Raw genomic sequence first — 18,183 nt, 5'->3', positions numbered from 1 at the left:
TGAGTCCAGGCCACTTCTCCCTCATCTAGAGGAGGTGTTACATGGCAATGCCAGCCCAATGCCAACAGTTATGAAGTACCACCCAACAGTTTGAGTTGGCATCATTTATTTTGCTGTCTCCCTTCTAATACTTTTTCATTCCTATTTTCCAAGGGGATCTTTGTTCCAGTGATCAAGTGTATGCATGAGTTGGGGATGACAATGTTGCAAAGAGAGAGCATTTTTTGGGCCTCACTGTCATACACTGTTTATGTTCCCGAGTTACCATACCAAGACAAGCCCCAAATATAACAGCATCCGTTACAATGTTGATGCTGGCGCACTGGCCCGTCTGTAGGCCTTCTGTGTAACAGTGTTACTCTGTATATTCCTTATATATACTGATACTCCAATCCTTCAGAGCAAAACTTAGATACTGCCTAAATGAGGCATTTCCTAATCCCCTCTTGTTGCTGAAATTACTTTGTATTTGGGCAGCAAGGTGGCATAGTGGACCTGAAGTCAGGAAGACAGGAATTTAAATCCAGCCTCAGACACTTACTAGCTGTGTGACCCTGTAAAGGCAGGTCACTTCACCCTATTTGCCTCAGTTTCCTCATCTGTAAAGTGAGCTGGGGAAGACAATGGCAAACCAGTCCAGTATCTTTGCCATGATGGCAAAGAGTCGGACAGGACCGAACAGTAACAACTTTATGTTTAGTTACCTGTATACTCACCGTCACTCCCAACCCCAACCTAGCCACCTCCCCCACCATTTAACACAAACTCCTTAAGCCGGGACGGCTTGCTTTTCTTTCTGTACCTGAGGGCCTAGTACAAGTCCCTGGAACATAATATAGCTTGCCTTTAGAGAGTGTGGTGAATTTAGCAAAACCCTAAGAGGCCCTTAATAAGAATTGGGCTCCTATTTTAGTTCTGAAAGACTTGATGGTTGAAGCCTAGCCAGAAAGCTTTCTACATTTACAGTGATCCATTGTATGATAGGTTTAAAGAAAGCTTAGATACCATCTCGTTGGACCCTCTTATCTTACAGTTGAGGACATTGGGCATCTAAGTAACTTGCCCGGGGTTATATGAGTAACAAAGGGCAAGGCCTGCATATGAACCCAGGGCCTCCAATTCCAAACCCTTCCCTCTTCCCACTGTACTATATTGGGCCATGTATACAGACAAGCCATTTGATTGAATTTGTTGTCTGTTCTGGCATTTTCCTCTGTAAGCTAACAGAAAACAGACTGTTGGCTTGGGATTTCAGAGCTTGGGGATGCCTCCCAATATCTTTCCTACCTGCTGGCTAATGTTACCTTCTGAACCTATGGCTTAAGACACTATTGGATGGAATCAGGAGAGACCAGAGTTCAAATCCTTGTGTGATAAAATAATGGGATTTAGCAGATACTCAAGGACCCACCTGGAGATTAATCTAGACTGATTGAATCAAGTGAGAGTGACTGACTGCTGATTAGCCTACTTCAAGTTAACTGGATTGTAATCACACCTGGCTAGCCCTTAAGAAAGTATTGTTCTTAGAAGCTAGACTGTGAACTCAAATACCTGTATGCTTTAATAAATGTTTAATGCCTAAAGACTGGTGCTGAAACTTCTAATTTAAGGCGACCTTAAACAGGTTTACAGACCTTTTAGAAGCCCTAGCTTTCTCTTAGGCTCAGCCAATCCGTGTGCTGGAAGCCTTTCCTGATCTCTCCAATTGCTGGTATTCTTTGAAAAGGTTTCATATTTATTTGTGTACATTTTTATATTGACTTATCTATGTACACGTTATTTTCTTTCCAGTAAAATGAAAACTCCTTGTGGGCAGGGAGGGTTTTGTTTTTGTTGTTGTGGTCCTAGCATCTAGCCCAGAACAGGGCTCATAATTGGCTTTTTGAAGGAATGAAAATCAAGTGGGTAAATGAAAGAATACCACAGAAGCGGGGAAGGGGTGGACAATTCAGAGGCAGAGGGAGTGATCACCATTTTGCTGATAGTGGGGACCCCCCCCCAAACAGAACGGGAATCCTGAGCTGGCTATGACATTCCTGGGCACAGAATATGCTTGTGGGGCCTCACCAGAAATTTCCTTTTCTGTTTCCAGTGGCTGCCTTGTGCATTGGTGGCCACGTGGGCTTCCGTGACCGTTCTGATGAGCTCCCATTCCTCGTCTGTCGGTTCTGGCTTGTGCCCAATGGTTTTCTGCAGCTCTTCCCGGCGCCTCTTCTCACGATTTTCTTCTATCAGCTTCCTTTTTGCCAACCGTTTGCTGTCATCCAATACCACTAGAACAGGAAGAAAAGAGAAAGGCACATCAACACACGTAGGAGACTGACTGCAACGGATCATCCGGACTGTGGCTTTCTATTTCAGAAGCTGGGAAACGAACCAGGGATGCCTAAGCACAGGAAGCCCATCATCTCCCTAGGGAGTGGGGGCATCATCCTACAAAAAGTTTTTTCTCTCCTACCCTTTGTTACAAATTGCTATTGGCTTTTAATCATCTGGTCTAAGCCCTGATGCAGAACTCCAGAGAGATGGTTTAATATGATGAGTCCTGATTCAAAGGAGTCTGTCCTCTCAGTGCCCCAGGCAGCTAAGTCCCCAAGGTTTGGACATCCACATCCATATACATCTCTGTAGAGTTCTCTCTGTCTCTCCCCACTTCCACCATATGTATAATATATCGACAGTCATAATTATAGAAAGCATATATGTCGGTGGTATCAATAAATGGAGGGAGTATATATAGGCATGCAGTGAACATGTATGTGTGTGATAAATATATAAATATCCACACATATTCTATAGCCAGAAAATGGTTTTATTATATACAATTTTCATTTAAGTATATCTTTATCTTACCACTACATGTATTATATATCAGCAGTCATAAAGATATAAATACATATGGTGATGGAATATATATGTGGGGTGAATATATATGTGTGTAAAATAGATGTGTGATAAATCTATCTCTATATACATATATGTGCATGTGTGTGTATATATACATATATATATACATTTGGGATAGAGATATGTGTGGTAGTATAATACATTTAAGTATATTTTTCATGTGTGGTCTATATGACTCTGTGTATATGTGTCCACATATACTACACGCAAAAAATATACTTATATATTATACACATAATATACTTATATGTATTATAATATAACCACATATCTCTATCTGAAATGTATATATATTTCTACACATATGCACATGCATATATATATATATATATATATATATATATATATAGAGAGAGAGAGAGAGAGAGAGAGAGAGAGAGAGAGAGAGAGAGGGAGAGAGGGAGAGAGGGGGAGGGAGCAGGGGAGGGCAGGAGGGAGAGGAAGACAGAGAGGGAGGCAGAGAGAGAGATAGCAAGAGCAAGAGCGCCAGCTATAACTCCCCAACATAACTCAGAAAGGAGAGGAATCCACCACACTCCAAGGGCCCAAAATAAAAGTAAAACACTTCAAGGTCAATTCCAGAGCTGTAACTAGTGCATGGCAATCAGCACTCTGTCCAGGGTACTAAAATTTAGAGGGTACTTGCAGGACCTGTACTACTTCTTCAAGTAAAAACAATTGAATTTAGCACCGAATTAGCAAGAATACTGAGCACTGACAACCAAACTCCAGGTGAACTCTTGCTCAAACTGGTCCCGATCTACCCTCTCTGCAAGTAGGGACCTCTCCAGCAGTAGAGTCTTGGCAATCGACATAACCCTTTTTGTAACAAGAATTCGGGTGAAAAGGAACCAGTCATTTGCGAATGTCTTTATAAATTAGTTGACAGAATCATAGGATTGGAGCTAGAAGGGACCTCGGAGATCATCTATAGTCCAACATAAGAAAGTTTTTCAAGGTATCATTAGATCTTGTAGCTTAGCATTAGATCCGAAAAGGAATTTAGAGGACATGGAGACCAGCCCTCTTTTTGTAGATGAGGGCCTGGTCCCAACTGACCTTTGTGACTTCATTCTACATTATTCCTGTTCCCACAAACTATAGTTTAGCTAAACTGGTATTCCTGCTCTGAAGCACTCCTTTGCTTGGTTTTATGTCTTTATACAGGTCATTCCCCCAGGCTTGGAATGTCTCCCTTCCTTCCCTCTGCCACATAGAATCCCTGTCTTCCTTCAAGACATGACTCAAGGACCACCTTCTACATGAAACTTTTCCTGATTCCTCTTTCTTTCTTTCTTTCTTTCTTTCTTTCTTTCTTTCTTTCTTTCTTTCTTTCTTTCTTTCTTTCTTTCTTTCTTTCTTTCTTTCTCTCTCTCTCTCTCTCTCTCTCTCTCTCTCTCTCTCTCTCTCTCTCTCTTTCTTTCTTTCTTTCTTTCTTTCTTTCTTTCTTTCTAGTGAGGCAGTTGGGGTTAAGTGACTTGCCCAGGGTCACACAGCTAGTAAGTGTTAAGTGTCTGAGGCTGGATTTGAACTCAGGTACTCCTGACTCCAGGGCCGGTGCCCTATCCACTGGGCCACCTAGCCGCCGGCCCCCCCCCCCCCATTTCTTTCTAATTTTCTAATAGAGTTAAGTGACTTGTCTAGGGTCACACAGTTAATAAGTGTCTGAAGCTGGATTTGAACTCATATCTTCCTGACTCTTGGCCCAACACTCTATCCACTATGCCACCTAGTTGCCCTCAGGAATGACACCTAGTAGGCACTTAATAAATGCTTGTTAATTGAACCCAGGTCCTTAGATGCCAAATCCAATACTATTTCCACCACACTATGTTTTCTCATGTGAGTCATTATGTCAACTTCCACCTGCCAATGATTGATTCTAATGCACCTAATAGTATGAGCATCATTTCCAATTTTTGGTAGGAAGGAAAAATGTAGACAAAAATGTATAAAGATTTCCCCCAATGGAGCATTTCTACAGTTCCTTGGATTCTCATCTAACAACATCTGGGGGTTGTATAAAATCTTGTCTACTTATTAAGGATTGTCTATAGGGGAGCCAGAGGAAGGGCCTTGCTTGGGCTAAATCAAGGGGGTCTTAATCAGGTTTGTGTCATGGGCCACTGTGGCAGTCTGGAGAAGCCCATGAATTCCTCCTTGGAAGAATGGTTTATTGCTTGCATTCATAATAAAAGGAAATGCTAACTTTTGGGTAGTGGTTGGTGAAAATAAGGATGTGATTTTCTTCCCATCCAAATTCACAGACTCCCTGAAATCTACCCAGAGACCCAGACTCCAGGTTAAGGCCCTGATGTAGATATGGTGAATCACGGTTTCTCTCCCCACTTTGGTATGAGCATGGATCTCCACCCATGCAGAAAGGAGGCTCTTGGTTGTTGACATCTACCTCAATGTGGAGTCAAAGGATTCACTATCACACATCACCTCTGCCCCTTACTACCTGTGTGCCCTTGGGCACGTTGCTTACTCTCTCTGTGCCTCAGTTTCCTTACCTGTAAAATGATGGGGTTGGACTAGGTTATCTCTAAGGTCCCTTCCGGCTCTAAATCTGTGATACCACTCTGATCATCATTGTCACACTGATGGAAGAGTCTGGGGTCCAATCCCCTGTTTCACTGAGGGGAGAAGCGAACCTTCAGTAGTTAATCTGGGAGCCAATACGATGGCACATTAGGCCTCCTTCAGTATAGAACATTTTTGTGGCTAAAAATATTACACACAACTGCAGGATGAGTCATGCCACAATATTAACTTCACATTCCTTGGCATTTTCTGAACATGGCACCTTTTGCTGGTTCTTCTCCCTCCCACCACCTATCCCCTTGAAAGACAAGCATCACATTGATGCTCTCCTGCCTGTGGTCAAGAGGATGGCTGTTTTGTAGGTTACACTGGTACTTTACAAATATTATCTCATTTGATCCTCACAGTAACCTTGAGAGGAAGGTGTTATTAATTATCCCCATTTTACAGTTAAGGAAACTGAGGCCGAGTTAGTTATGTGACTTGCCCAGGATCACACAGCTAGTAAATCTGAGGTTGATAAGATCTCAGTCTTCCTGACTCCAGGTCCAGTACTCTAACCTCTATGTCACTCAGTTGCTGCCCCTGATGCCCTGATCTTGATAATGAATGATCAATTATGGTTCTGCTTTGAAGATAACTGAGTCACCTTGTGCCTATGGGAATGACAGAATCTTCTAATAGGCAGAAACTTTGGTGGCAATCTAGTCCAAGCACATGAGTTAAAAAAGCTTGATTTTACCACTTGTGACCTGGTAACCTTGGGCAAGCTCTTGGACCTCTGAGGCTAGTTTTTGTTTTTTCTTTTTTTTTTTTTGGTGAGGCATTTGGGGTTAAGTGACTTGCCCAGGGTCACACAGCTAGTAAGTGTTAAGTGTCTGAGGCTGGATTTGAACTCAGGTACTCCTGACTCCAGGGCCGGTGCTCTATCCACTGCGCCACCTAGCTGCCCCGAGGCTAGTTTTTCTAATCTGTAAAATGAACAACTTAGATGGGAGGATCTCTAAGTCATTTTTCTAGTTCTGAATTCCTATCATCCAATAACACATGCATAAATAAAAATCTTCTCTTCAGACATCCTGAATAATGGGCCGTCCAGCTTTGCTGGATGAGGGGTAACCTTCTGCAGTGGAACTGCTCTAATGGGTGGAAAGATTCTTCTCCCGTTGAACCTAAATTTTCCTCCAGGGATTGCTTTCCAGGCTCTGGAAGGGTGAGAGGCTCAATACTGTCCTTTAATAGCGTGATCCCCTCCATTAAGAGGAAAGAAAGGTAGCCTCTTCTCTGCCTTCCATCACCCCTGCCATTTACCTTGGCAGATGGGGGCATCCTTGCCTTCTTAGCTGCCGTATGTCACTGGACTTTGTACCCCTAAACCCACCTTTGCTCAGAAGTAAAAGAAAAAAGGACTTACAATCGGTTGCCATGCCAACGTAAATGCATTTCTTGAAGCGACATTCCTGGCACTGGTTCCGAGTGACTTTGTCTATTACACACTTTCCTTCATATTTACAAGAATAGGATGGGTGGAGATTTTTCTGAATGGTTCTCCTAAAGAAACCCTGTGGGAAAAGGAAACTCCTAGATGAGACAATTCAGTAGCACTCAGTTTTCTACCCACAAATGACCCAATTCCCCCCAGTTCCTTAATCCCTGAACCCCAAATAACCTTGCATTTACTTTGCATGTATGTATATATTATTTTCCTTCACAGAATGTAAGCACCCACCTTGAGGGCAAGGACTATTTTTTTTTTGTGTGGGGGGGGTCTGGCATATAGGAGGCAATTAATAAATGCTTGTTGAACAAAAGGATGAAGGGATGGATTCTACATTTATATACTAAGATGAACTTAATTGGTCTTAAAGGGCCTAATGATTAAGATATCTATCTATTCATCCATCCATCTGTCCATCCATCCATCCATCCACCCACCCACCCACCCATCCATCCATCCATCCATTCATCTAGCTGTCTAGAGGAAAATCAGAACAACTTTGTTTGTGAGGCAATTGGGGTTAAGTGACTTGCCCAGGCTTACACAGCTAGTGTCAAGTATCTGAGGCCAGATTTGAACCCAGGTCCTCCTGACTCCAGGGCCGATTCTCTATCCACTGTGCTGCCTAGCTGCCCCCTACGGAAACTTTTTATAAAGAAGGTTTGATATGTGGGTGCAGAATATGGCATAGGGCCTCCCAATCCTGCTTAATCTAGTGCATTTCTCCTGTTGATTATTTCCAATTTATCCTGCCTTCATCCTGTTTTATGTAGTTGTCTGCATGTTGTCTCCCTCATTAGATTGGGGGTTTTTTGGTGCCATTTTTTTTACCCCCAATGCTTAGCACGGTGCCTGGTCCACAGCAGGCATTTTAGTAAGTGCTTACTGACTGATCAATTCATTTTAGAGTTGATTCAGGGAGAAAGGACTTGGGAATATAATAAATGGACTGACAAAGGGAGAATCCAGAGTCTTTCTGTTTTCCCCTGGACACTGAAATTCAACATAATTCTATTTCTTAGGGTCTTGTGATTTTGTGGCCAAGTCTAGCTTCTTTAAGCTGCCTGAAATGGTATCCTGGTTCACACAGGAGAATAAAAGGGAAGGAAAATATTGATGCATGTAAAACCAAATGCATTTGGGGAACATAGTGGACAGAACATTGGATTTTGAGTCAGGACGACCTGAGTTAGATTCCTGCTTCAGTCACTTATTTGTGTGACTCTGGACAAGTCACTTAACCTCTCTCAAACTCAGTTTCCTTATCTGTAAAATGGGTTTATTAATAGCACCTACCTCACAGGGCTATTGTGAGGATCAAATGAGATTACATATATAAAGTACTTTGCAAGGCCTAAAATACTACATAAATATTAGCTATTGTTATTAGTGTGGAGTTCATTTAAACTAAGCCCAACTTGTAGATCATAGATTTCAAGCTAGAAGGGAATTCAGAGGTCATTCAGTCATAGATGTAGAGCTAGCAGTTATTTAGTAAAACTCCCTCATTTTACAGGTGAAGAAATTGAGGTCCAAGAAAGTTAAATGACTTGCTCAAGGTCACGTAGGCAGCAGGAAGCAAATCTGGGGAGGAGGGTCTAAACCTAGGTCTTGTAACTCCAAAGCCAGGGCCTTCACACAGAACTGTTGTTCCTCACACATGCCTCTTGTTCCTTATTCTTGAGACTGACATAAGCCAGCCCAGACACTTTGCAAATAGCAATAAATTAGGGCAAAAAGCTCTAAGCTTCCTCCCAAATGTCTTCAATAATCTAGAGGACTTGGTGACTTTATCTTGAAATGCTTCCTCTACTTTGTACCCATTCTCTATCAAAGCAAGCATGCTTCTTGATTCCTTCATGCAAAAAGGTTGTAGTAAAGGGAAGAGTGTGTGCACATGTGTGAGTGTGTGTGTGTATGTGAGTATGAGTTTGTGTGTGTGAGAGAGACACTTTTTTAAGTGAGGCAATTGAGGTTAAGTGACTTGCCCAGGGTCACACAGCTAGTAAGTGTCAAGTGTCTGAGGCCGGATTTGAACTCAGGTCCTCCTGACTCCAGGGCTGGTGCTCTATCCACTGCACCACCTAGCTTCCCCTTCATAGCTCACTTTTGAAGGTTCTACTATAAACTTTTCCAGTGATGCTACTTAGCTTTGGGCTGTCTTTTAGACTTGCATCCATTTATGGAGAAAATCCTCAAATCTCATAGAACCTCATCCACTAATCCAGGGCAAAATATTTGCAACCTAGTGCCAAGTTCAAGGTGAAAACCTGATCAGTAACTGCCCTGACAATGAAATCTTCACACTCCTCCTTGGAAAAGTCCCAGAATACAACTTTCTGAGCTGTTCTCAATAAAATTTCTAATATTACTTATTTTTGCCAATGAGAATCAATGCATTAATGGACCCCAATTAGCCTATTTTTAGTCACACATGACAATCTTGGTTCTAGTTTGTTCAGTTATCCATCTTAACATACATACACATACTCTTGTACACGACTCACATGCATACAATAATTTATTCTTATAGTAAGAGCATTAAAGACACGATTTTTAAATTAGATAAATTAGCAGAAGAAAATACAGGGGGCAGCTAGGTGGCACAGTAGATAAAGCACTGGCTCTGGATTCAGAAGGACCTGAGTTCAAATCTGGCCACAGACACTTGACACTTACTAGCTGTGTGATCCTGGGCAAGTCACTTAACCCTCACTGCCCCACCAAAAAAAAAAAAAAAGAAAGAAAGAAAGAAAGAAAATACAGGAAAAGGTCTCTGATTCTGCCCTGCACTTACTCTGAAATTTTGGCTCGTTTCATAATGTGATGGTTCATCCAGTGACAAGAAAGCTGTCACATTTTGATTGGGTTTCACATACTTTTAATTTTAAATCCACTGCAATGAATGGTGTGGATGCATTATAGGATTACAAAAAAACCTGTTCATTTAATTAAGCAGCTGTCAGCATTCTGGTATTGTTCCTTTCCAGGATAAAGTGAAGTTGTATGCTTTTAAAACATGTGGGCCAAAGGTAATGAAAATAATATATTCAATATGATTAGGGCCGTAACAACGATGGCACGTTAGGTCATATCAGAGATGTAATTAGATTCTGAGGACAGGGGGTTTGGCCTACAGTACTAGGGGACAACTAGGTGGTGCAGTAGATAGAGTGCTGGACCTGGAGTCAGGAAGACTAATCTTCCTGAGTTCCAATCTGGCCTCAGACACTTACTAGCTGTGTGACCCTGAGCAAGTCACTTAACCTTATCTGCCTCAGTTTCCTCATCTGTGAAATGAGCTGGAGAAGGAAATGGCAAAACACTTCAGGATCTTTGCCAAGAAAACCCCAAATGGGGTCATGAAAAGTCAGACATGACTGAAATGACCAAGTAACAACAGCAAACTGAAATTTAGAGGATGGAAAAACTTGGAATCAAAGAATCTCAGAGAAGAAGGAGAAGGGGACCTCAACAGTCATACAGTTCAACCTGTCTCTTAAAAGGATTTCCTTTAGCAGCATGGAACAGCACAGCATAGTACCTTATTAGCAAGAAGAATTATTTAGATTAAGAAGCTATCAGATCATTGACTCTATCAGTAAGCCACTAGCATAACCAATTTTCCTTTCTGCACAACTAAATTGGTCTTTTTTTTTTTTTTTTGTGGGGCAATGAGGGTTAACTGACTTGCCCAGGGTCACACAGCTAGTAAGTGTCAAGTGTCTGAGGCCAGATTTGAACTCAGGTCCTCCTGAATCCAGGGCCGATGCTTTATCCACTGCGCCACCTAGCTGCTCCTATATATATTCTTTTCACATCATGAATTGTAAAATTGGTTTGAGGGCCCGTTTCTGGCTGTTTGCCCCAGCTGCAAAACTGCTAGATTATGTCTCTGGGTCATGCATTGAATACCTAATTGACTGAAATTCCAGTTCTGAATGTGTGGCTAGAAAATAGGCCACCTAGAGAACTCTCTCTTCCTCAACCTTGACCCTCTTCCATCGCCCCCACCCCCATCACCATTTCCTGGCCAGAAATACTTGGATGGAGAAGAAGGTTCTGATAGGAACAGGAGGATAAAACCATAGATTCAGAGTAGGAAGGGTCTTGGGAGATAATCTAGTCCAACCCCATCTTTTTACAGAGGCAGAATATATATATGTATATACACACATATATATGTATGCATACATATAAACACACATATGTATGTATGTATGTATGCATGCATGCATATCTCCCTGCCTATTCTACCCCTGTGCCTCAGTCCTGGCTAGAGGTGATCTCGTTGTGAAAGTTGCCCTGCTACTGCTGAGGGGTGGGGAGAGTGTAAGCCACATTTGGAGTTAGGTAAAGCCAGTGACCATGAGGACCCCTTGCTCATTTTTTCTTTGACATTGATTTGGGCACTGTAGGTAGACTGGGGTGGAGTGTATATATAGCAAGGGCAGAGTCTGTGTGCAGGCATTGTAAGGGTATGGTGCTGGTACCTATGGGGAGGGGTCTCCTCTTAGCCCCTCTAAGCACTGCCACCCTGGGCAATGGAGACACCTTGCTGTAACTTTCCCCAAGTGGATTCCTTTTGGAAGTTTGAGGAGCATCCCCTGGAGGACACCCCCTTTGAGTCTTATTGTCTTTGAAAATGTATCAGTGTATTGCAGCCAGGTTTTGGTGTTACAACTGTACACTGGGGTGGGGGCGGGGTGGGAGGTCACTGTGCTAAAGAATATGTAAGGATGCTACCTCTCAGCCTTGTTAAGTCACAAAATATGTTACTCAAAAAAGATGTCTCAGGCAGCTAGATGGCGCAGTGGATAAAGCACTGGCCTTGGATTCAGGAGGACCTGAGTTCAAATCTAGCCTCAGACACTTGACACTAGCTGTGTGACCCTGGGCAAGTCACTTAGCCCTCACTGCCCTGCAAAAAAACAAAACAAAACAAAACAAAACAAAAAAGATGTCTCAAAGTACACCTGAATAGATGACATTATTTAAATAGTTTCTTTAGAAAAATGTCTGTGGATGCATCCCTGAAGTCCCTACTTGTGGTTATAGAGAGCCAGCAGGGCATGAAAAGCAATAGATTTTTTTAGTGTACTGGTGAATGGGGACATTATTTAAACAATGTGAAAAGATATGATTCTGGGACCCTGGTGAGCTGAGAGGGCATGCATGTAAACAGACAGAGAGTTCAAGATCATCTTCTCTGGATGGATTTGGATGGCAAAGCACCAGCTGCTGGACTGCTGTTTTTAAGAACTCATGTCATCTTTAATGCTTTTACTCTCACGGCCTGTTGTAATCCTCCCTATGGGGTTTCTGGCATAACCACTTGACAACACTGTCCCTCCCCGATGAGGCTGATTCTGAGGTCTGGATGAGGCACAGATTTGCCAAAGCAGACTTGATTGCATCTGCATTTCTCGGTAGAATTAGCAAATTTTAAAGCTTTTTTTGTGTGAAAAAGAATATTTTGGGGGGGTTAGGAAAGACCTTTTGCTGTTGCCGTTTTGCAGAATAATAATTATAAGCACATTAGAACAGAGAAACATTTTCAATTTGTTTATACTGTCTTAAGGAGAAAAGCATTTTTCAATTCTTTTGAGGAAGGGTCATTTGGCAAAGTATTCCCTCCCTTTCTTCTTAAACTGATTGGAACTATTCTGTCCTCCTCACCCCTCTAATCCAGATAATTGGTCTAAAAACAAGATCAGCATTTGGGATTTGGCAGGGTAGAGATGGTGCCTCCTCTTCCCTCCTCTCTCTAAGGATTCCTAGGCCATGCTGGTTTCTTGTATGCAGCTGTAGCTGATTCTGGCCCAAAGTAATGTGTTCTACAACCCGAGGAAGAGAAGCTCATGCTTTTCCTGACCTTATCGTATAGGTTTGCTATTTGCATGTATTCCTACGCTGAACACTGGACTTGATTCTCTATGGTGCACAAATCAATATCTACTGGTAAGGTTAATGCTTCAGGAAACACATAGGCTTTTCTTTTTTTTTTTTTTTTTTGGTGAGGCAATTGGGGTTAAGTGACTTGCCCAGGGTCACACAACTAGTAATTGTTAAGTATCCGAGGCTGGATTTGAACTCGGGTCCTCCTGAATCCAGGGCCGGTGCTCTATCCACTGTGCCACCTAGCTGCCCCAACACATAGGCTTTTCAAAAGTCATTGGGGGGGGGCAGCTAGATGGTACAGTGGTTAAAAAGCGCTGGCCCTGGATTCAGGAGTACCTGAGTTCAAATCCAGCCTCAGACACTTAACACTTACTAGCTATGTGACCCTGGGCAAGTCACTTAACCCCCATTGCCCCGCCAAAAAAAAAAAAAAAGTCATGGGGGGGGGCAGCTAGGTGGCGCAGTGGATAAAGCACTGGCCTTGGATTCAGGAGGACCCGAGTTAAAATCCAGCCTCAAACACTTGACACTTACTAGCTGTGTGACCCTGGGCAAGTCACTTAAGCCTCATTGTCCCACCAAAAAAAAAAGTCTTTGAGGGGCTGTGAGAGTAATGCAGCACCCAATAAAATTGGTTTTCATGTGCCTGGTTTTGTTCTCAATATAGGATCATAGATTTGAAAGAGGCCCTCCCTCCCCTTTCAGATCATTGGGTCCAATCTCATCCTTATGTAGATGAAAAGAAAATTAAGTCCAGAGAGGGTAAGAGTGTAGACTCCCTGAAGGCAGGGTCTGTTTCATTTTTGTCTTTGGCCTAGCATAAAGTCCTAAAAAATACTTGTTAACTGATTAGTAGATTAAGTGATTTGCCTAAAAGTTACATAGCCATTAATTTGCTTCTTTTAGTTCTCACTGGTTTAGAAAATTCAATAACAGACTTAATAATATGATAAAAACTAGAAATATAATGAGAAACTTGAACCTAGGTCATTGTCTAGATCCAGTCTTTTAGCCACTCCATGGTGATACTAGGAAGTAACTTCAAAATGGTAGAGAATAGGGGCAGCTAGGTGGCACAGTGGATAGAGCACCGACCCTGGAGTCAGGAGGACCTGAGTTCAAATGCAGCCTCAGACACTTAACACTAGCTGTGTGACCCTGGGCAAGTCACTTAACCCCAATTGCCTCACTAAAAAAAAAAAAATGGTAGAGAATACAAATATCCAAATTTAGTAGAATAAAACCTCAGTTCTCTAGACTAATAAGAAGGAAGGCCTGGTCTGAAACAGTCGACCTAAATTACAGAAATATTTAGAGAAATACAATTTTATCATTTTCAAAGAAATATAATCAGTCAAACTAACTTTTTAAAAACTGTTTTCCAGAGAGAAGGCCTGCTTTAATTAAGTAAAGACTCATTTGTAATTATCACTATAGATTTGCCTACAATCAATGAGCTCAAGTCCTTTAAGAACAATTTCTCTGTGTACAGATCAAAGGCAACCTTTGGCCTAGCCCTGGTTAAATGATCAGAAATTCAAGATGAGTTGGAGATAATGAGGTCTGATTGCACTCACATTTTAAATAACATCTTAGTAGATTTAAGATTGTTATTTCAGAGACCAGCCCTCTATTATGTCACCCCAACATTTCCCTCACGTGCTGACTGACAGTCCCATTTAATTTAAGTTTATATACAGATAACAGGAAATAGGACATTCTCATGAAATATGTGCCAATACAGAATTGACTTCCCACCTTAGCCCGACAGAGGCTCTGTCTGCTAATTATGTGGCTGCTGGTAGCATGTATCACTTCTTAAAATGCCCCTTGCTTAGACTTTTTCTCTCTCTCTCTTTCTTTCTTTCTTTCTTTCTTTCGGTGAGGCAGTTGGGGTTAAGTGACTTGCCCAGAGTCACATAGCTAGTAAGTGCCAAGTGTCTGAGGTCGGATTTGAATTCAGGTCCTCCTAAATCCAGGGCCAATGCTCTATCAATTGTGCCACGCAGCTGCCCCAACCCTTGCTTAGACTTTTCCCAGGAGCTCGTTGCATGGACTGGAATTGATTTCTTTTATTAATCATTTTCATACCCTCCAGGAATTTTTCAGAGTGAATTTTGTAAATTGGGTTAGAATACACATATATACATTTTCCTCTTTTCTTAACCTGAAAGATTTTTCTGTTTATAAACATTTTTTAACTTGTAAAATGTCAATTTCAGCCTTCATATTGTAAGGCAAACTTTAAGTTGGTTTTCCAGTAAAAAAACCAAAAACCAAAAACCAAAAACCAACTTCATTTAAATCCAACAATGTTTAAACTTTCTTTGAGGAGGTGCATAGACTGGCTAAATTGGGTAATTTGGCATAGTATTATTAAAGCTCTTTCTTCAAAGCATAAGAATGAATTAGGACTATAACTATGTACTGAATATCAGCTGTGTGCACAGATTATTTGGATAATCAAAGACCATAATGGAAAAGAAGTGGCCTCAAGAGACTTGCTAATGGAGCTCTCGGAGGTACACCTGCTTTCTTCTCTTAGTAGGAAGTTTATGCCTGCAATTAAGTAAAAGGCATCTTCTCAAATCAGGGTTTGGGTCTTGTACAGGGTCTGTTGCATTTGCTGACCAATGTCTGATGTCACTTGATGTTACCTTTCCTTTCTTAACCTAATAAGACTGGCTTGCTTTTGGTTACAACATGAGGTATAACTGAAGAGGAGTGTCCCAAGGGGCAGGAATTGAGTTAAGTATAGCATCTAGAGTCTGACTCCCAAGTAGAGACTGAGGGAATAGGGACTACCTAAATTCATATTATACTAAAAATGAGAAATAGACATACTGTGATAATGAGATGTGAAATAACCTACATAAAAAGTTAACAGGGACTGGTGAGTAAGGGCAAATTAGCACCGAAATATTAAAGAAGTTTGTGCAATTTAGGAAATGCCTACAATAATGGTGATTGGAAGAAGCGAGACCCTGATGACATCCCATCCCACTTTTTTTTTAGTTATCATTGGTTTTATTTATTTGTTTGTCTATTTGTTTATTTATTCATCCATTTATCCATTTATCCATCCATCCATCCATCCATCCATCCATCCATCCATCCATTTATTTATTAATTTATTTTTTGTGGGCAATGAGGGTTAAGTGACTTGCCCAGGGTCACACAGCTATTAAGTATCTAGTGTCTGAGGACAGATTTAAACTCAGGTCCTCCTGAATCCAGGGCCTGTACTTTATCCACTGTGCCACCTAGCTGCCCCTGTCATTAGTTTTAAAAACCAATTCAATGTTGTTGAAAATTAAGTAATAGACCAGCTATCTGGATGGTTATGGGTAACAGATGTTGCAGTCCAGGCTTAATCTGCATTTTTATGGATGTGATGTTCATGCACCAGAGCTTCTGTCACGAGAAAAGGAGCTGGCCTGCTAGAGCCATTCCAGCCAAGATTATTTACCTTGCAGCCTTCACAAGTGATGCATCGGTAGTGATACCCAGTGGCTTTGTCACCACAAACTACACATAGCTCGTCCTTGTCTAAGTAACTGGGTATGTACCCTGTGAAGGAGGAAAAAAAAAGGAGTATGAAAAAAAAGGGAACGGCATGTTAAAAGTCAAAGACACACCCCCCTGGGGACTGCTCAGAGCCAGAGGCAGCTGGCTGCCTTTGAGGCAAGGCTGGGACTCCCCACAGAGAGCCCATCCAACACAAAAGTCATCTCTTTACACAAAAAGTGCCATCATCTTCAACCCCAGGGTGTGTTTATAAGCAAACATTATCACCTCTGTCGTCATCGCTGTGCTTACGGAAAAACAAGATGAAGAAAAGGGAAACTGAACATGGTAACAACAACCTGTTGGATTCTGGGAGTCACTTCTTGGGCCCTTGGGCTGACCACTGGATAAAACTACCTTTTTACCCCTTAAGTTTTTTCAGGGTTTGGTCTTGGTCGATCATGCCCAAACAAATTTGATTCTGTTTGTAATCTCCAGCACTGCCCAGTGGCACAGAAATATTTTCAAGCTGGACAGGGTCCCAGATTAGGAAATTCAAACTTATCTTTTTATAGAGGAGGTTTGTCCAGGAATGACATAAGTTTAGTGGCAGAAATGGGGCTCAAATCCAGGTCAAAGAGATTGGACTTCCAGTCCAACAAAAATAAACTAAGTTAATTGTCTCTACATGGAAAGATTTAACTTTAAATATAAAATGAATGAATTAATAGATTTATTTTTCACAATAAAAATTATTTAGGCTTGTGATTATATGATGTGGAACTCCCACCCTGCCAAATAAAAACCCCAACACCCAACCCACTAGGGAACAAATGAGAGGAACTGAGATACGGGATAAAGGAGGCAGCACGGTATCCTGGATTTGATGTCAAATCATAGTTCTTTCCCCTACCACCTGTGTGACCTTGGGCAATTCATTTAGCTTTTCAGTTAGCCTCAGTTTCCTTCTCTGGAAAACAAGAGGGTTGAACTAGATGATCTCTGATGTCCCTTCCCACTCAAAATCTATGATTCTATGGTTTTAGTCCTTAAAAAAGTTCAAATGAAATAATAAAGACTCCTGTTGTTGTTAGAAGACTTACTGTTGGAGCAGCTAGGTGGTGCAATGGATAGAACACTGGCCTTGGAGTCAGGAGTACCGGAGTTCAAATGCGGCCTCAGACACTTAACACTTACTAGCTGTGTGACCCTGGGCAAGTCACTTAACCCCAATTGCCTCACTTAAAAAAAAAAAGAAGAAGACTTACTGTTTTCTGTTTGTCCCAGGAAGCTGAACTTGACCCTTGTTAGTCCACTTCTCACCTGTCTTTGTTTTGTTCTCATCTGACTCAGTTAAACGTGTGTGTGTGCACACAAATGAGAATTGATCATGAGAATGACTGATTCCATACCCTATGTGAGTCCTTCTGACTGCTGGGGGCTGCATGGAGACTGGTTATATTCAGAAATCCAACCCACGAATGACTTAGGGGATAAGGTGAGGGCAAAAGATCTATGTATGTATAGATATGCATGTATGTATATACACACATATATATACTATATCACACACACACATATATATACATGCTATATCAATATCAATATCTATATCTACCTATACCTCTACCCATATCTATCTCTATACCCTGATTAAGGCTTTTTTTTGCCCCAGTCTTTTTAGTCATCAAATGCCTAATGTTTTTCAGGGAAAGTGACTTTAGGGTAGAATGATGGGAGAGATTTAACCATACTCTATACAACATTTTCACAACTTTTTTTTAAAGTAAAAAGCCCAAGATCCAGTTTGTCACTCAAAA

General features: G+C 41.5%; 1 protein-coding gene across 6 annotated transcripts in view; it reads right to left on the bottom strand.

Moving 5' to 3' along the window:
• The window catches only part of THRB (thyroid hormone receptor beta), a 440,576-nt gene that overhangs the window by 24,156 nt on the left and 398,237 nt on the right, over positions 1-18,183 (bottom strand). For all 6 annotated transcript variants that reach the window (XM_043968992.1, XM_043968989.1, XM_043968991.1 and 3 more), the window contains 3 exons: positions 16,326-16,426; positions 6,872-7,019; positions 2,071-2,276 (listed from right to left, as the gene is read on the bottom strand). In XM_043968992.1, the coding sequence (XP_043824927.1) occupies positions 2,071-2,276; positions 6,872-7,019; positions 16,326-16,426 (455 nt within the window). The remainder of the gene's footprint in view (positions 1-2,070; positions 2,277-6,871; positions 7,020-16,325; positions 16,427-18,183) is intronic.

Source organism: Dromiciops gliroides, chromosome 5, assembly GCF_019393635.1.
Source record: "Dromiciops gliroides isolate mDroGli1 chromosome 5, mDroGli1.pri, whole genome shotgun sequence".
NCBI lineage: Eukaryota > Metazoa > Chordata > Mammalia > Microbiotheria > Microbiotheriidae > Dromiciops > Dromiciops gliroides.
Note: the sequence above shows the minus strand (reverse complement) of the source record. Positions and strands in the feature narration are given on the sequence as shown.